General features: G+C 40.5%; 1 protein-coding gene across 1 annotated transcript; it reads right to left on the reverse strand.

Annotated features, from left to right (window-relative positions):
- Positions 1 to 1,572: 1,572 nt before the first annotated feature.
- On the reverse strand, positions 1,573 to 2,812 carry LOC104953553 (talin-1-like). The gene is made up of 2 exons (XM_010780499.1): positions 2,654 to 2,812; positions 1,573 to 1,839 (listed from the first exon to the last, which is right to left on the reverse strand). Exons 1-2 carry the CDS (start codon positions 2,765 to 2,767, stop codon positions 1,588 to 1,590), a joined length of 366 nt encoding a protein of 121 aa, XP_010778801.1. The 5' UTR covers positions 2,768 to 2,812; the 3' UTR covers positions 1,573 to 1,587.
- Positions 2,813 to 3,326: the final 514 nt, after the last annotated feature.

The raw sequence follows: 3,326 nt of genomic DNA on the forward strand, positions 1-3,326 counted from the left end.
ACATTGGAACCAACACTGGCCGTACAGGCAGTGGGACATGTTAAAATATATAATGCTTGTTAGAGCCATTTTCCTTTCATCATTATGGTTTGAATGTTTGTCTTATTAATATAAGGCTTTAGAGTAAACTCTTAACTATTTGTTTTTGTGAGTCACACTCGGTTTAAAAAGGTGCTAATTTAAGTGTCACTTATTTGCTGTCAAATGTCGGGTATGACGTGCATGTCTGTATGTCTATATATGGCATGACAATGGTACACAGCTGAGTTTGTGATTAGACGGGAAGCGGTATAGTCTTTTGACCGTGTTCTTTTTTGATAAGGAGAACTTTTAGTTACTTTGAAGCGAGGAAGTTTGTCTTCATGTTTGTATGCAGCCTGGATCAAAGAATACATCTGATGTGATCCAACGCTTCAACGATTTCCGCAAAGTTTGTTTGGAAGCATCATAACCCACAACCCTGACAGAGAAAAGTGGATATTAAATGTAGAAACGGATTAAAACGCCACGACAATGCTCATAAAAGAGGAAATCGTATGGTCTTTGGTGACCAATGTTTTGATTGGATAAGCACAAAGGGTTAGGAAAGAAGCTTTTCACCCTGCAGATCCCAGTGAGAACGAGAGAAGTTACTAATACACTAAAGGTAATGTTAAACTGTGTGTATGAATGTATAATTATTAAATCATCCCTCGCTTCGACTATTGATGAAGTGTGAACAATGAGTATGACACAAGTCTAAGGCCTTGTACTTTTATATTTATTTTATTTTCGTATTGTTTTTTATTCGTTGTGTTCCTATACTTGATGGAATACATGAGTTTCCATAAATGGCCGTTTCCCTTTTTCCTACACACATTACTCAAAACCAACCCTGAAACTCAACCTTTATTTAAATCTCAACGACACATCTGACAAATGTTGTGACTGCATGTTGCACGGTTAATGATTAAATAGGTAGATGATGCCTTCAGTGTTTGAATTATTATCATTATTATTATTTGTTACTACTATTTGAGTCATTATCATGGGTTACAATAAGGAGCAGGGTGGTTCTCACGTGGTCCAGTTAGAGGCAAGTAATTATAATAATGATGGTATACACCCAACAGCGAACACCCTTTGTGTGTGTGTGTGTGTGTGTGTGTGTGTGTGTGTGTGTGTGTGTGTGTGTGTGTGTGTGTGTGTGTGTGTGTGTGTGTGTGAGTGAGTGAGTGAGTGAGTGAGTGAGTGAGTGAGTGAGTGAGTGTGTGTGTGTGTATATGTCTGGGAGGGAGGGTTGGGTTGGGTTTGTTTTAATTTTATTTCTGTTTGTCTGTATTACTGTTATTATTTTTAGCTTACATATGTATTCTGTATTTTGAATATTTTGTAAGTAATTGCTGTTGTCTAATTTTTATTTTTATTATGTACTTTGAGTTATTTTTTTATTTTTTTTAAAGTTGTGCTTTTGGTTGTAAATGTTTTGTATAAGTCTCAATAAAAATGTGATCACAAAAAAAGATTATGATAATTATGCCATTATTTCAAAGTCAAAATTATACAGAATGAAAAAAAAATATTCAAAATCCACATTGACATTGGTTATCAAGCGCTCAGGATGCCAGGATGTATATACAAAGTGTATATACTGTATATATAGCTCCTGTTCACCTTGCAGGAGTGCAGCATGTCAGCGATGGCCCTCCTGCTGAGGTTGGCCGTGGCGATGATGTCTTCCTGACGACAAGAATTCCCAGCAGCCACTGCCTTTGCTGTCGCCATGGTGATTCCTTTGGTGGTGCGAATGAACTCCTCAGGTGTGGTGGTTTTCGGCGGAGGCTCAGAACTGCTGAACACCTGAGTGGGAAAATACAGCGGACCGTTAGTGAGATACCTCATGGTAAATACACATTTATTTTATCCAACAATCCAGTACATTTCATGCTAGAGGATCAGCGTTGGAAATGAATCATTGTTACTGGAACGAAACTGCTTTCAGAGTAGACTAAAGCATCTTCTATTGGTGGGTGGAGTAAAGAAACATCTTTTCCTAAATGTTGACTGTGAGAAAGTGGAAACGTGGAAATGAGTTAGCATTTTATCGCTTCTGGTACCCTTGTCTCGAAGTCAGTGTTTTTCTTCGATTAGATACCTGAAATAAGGTCTGAAATAAGGTCTGAAATGAGGTCTGAAATAAGCGGAAGAGATGTTTACGTTTCCTTCTACAACATAAAATGTGTCAGTAGATACCCCACTTGGGAATGTTTGAAGCTCCCATGTGTCTTACGGCCCGTCCACACTACAGCTTCGACAGCTTCAAAAACGGTTTCCAACGCGTCTGCCCATTCACTTTGAATGGGGTGACGTCACGTTGCCTCGCTTTTCGCCGAACTGAATTGTGGGTAGCAGAGCGGAGCTTTCCTGGCATTTCAGGCTGCAAAAGTAGAGCAATGTTCAACTTTTGAAGCTTCTGAAGCTTTCGGTGGAAGCGTCAGCCAATCAAATCATATGCCAGTACAAGCTCTAGCCAATCAAACCGCTGCTTGTGTGTCAGGGACGGGAGATTCATGTGATTGGTTGTTGGTCGAGCTTCAGACACGCCCGCCGGCAAGCTTTTTTTGAAGCTGTAGTGTGGACGCTGTGGACCAATACATAAAGTGTCGTGACTCACAGCCAGCTCCTGCTTGATGTGTTCGATGGTCGCCTCCAGAGCTCTGGTCCCTTTGGTGGCTTCATCCTCGACCGCCTTAACCGTCTTCAGGAGGGACGTCACGTTGGTCACCATCACCTGCAGCACACAAGACACATTAAGGCCACAGTTTAGAAATGCATCTTACAGTGACATCTGTCTTAAAGACCTTCGATCTACCAGCATTAACAGTAAATGCATGCCAACGTGTGTCCATAGGTAGTCGAAATGTTTATTTTCATGTTAACGTGTTCCCATCTTCCGTGGTTTAACAGTATTTCGACACGGCTTAGTTGAATACCCGATTCTGATTGGTCAATTCAGAACATGTGACACTGTTAATACAGTAGTACAGACCGCTGTCAAGGACTAGGGCTCTGTATGTTTAAGGACTTGTTAGTGGATCAGAAACTGTAAACAGACTTGGACAGTGCTGCCGTAAAAGTTGTCGTAGTTCCAGCCGTTGGTGCGGGGTTTTTTTCTTAGCAGATGAAATACGACAATTTTTAAGTCAATATAATAGTTTCTTTCACAACATACAACAAAGGATAGAATAACCAATGTGTGTGGATCCACTAAACATTCTCCCTTCCTTAAAATGTGCTCCATTAAAGTGTCAGTATGCTCCAATCTAGTATGCCCCCCCCCCCCCATC

Source organism: Notothenia coriiceps, unplaced genomic scaffold (genome assembly GCF_000735185.1).
Source record: "Notothenia coriiceps isolate Sejong01 unplaced genomic scaffold, NC01 NC01_scaffold00021978, whole genome shotgun sequence".
NCBI classification, from domain to species: Eukaryota; Metazoa; Chordata; class Actinopteri; order Perciformes; family Nototheniidae; genus Notothenia; species Notothenia coriiceps.

Excerpts from the sequence above, each read along its gene's own strand:
- LOC104953553 (XM_010780499.1), bottom strand. The coding sequence starts at position 2,767 with ATGGTGACCAACGTGACGTCCCTCCTGAAGACGGTTAAGGCGGTCGAG. Across the intron at positions 1,840-2,653 it reads ACATCAAGCAGGAGCTGGCT|GTGTTCAGCAGTTCTGAGCC; the intron begins GTGAGTCACGAC and ends TTTCCCACTCAG.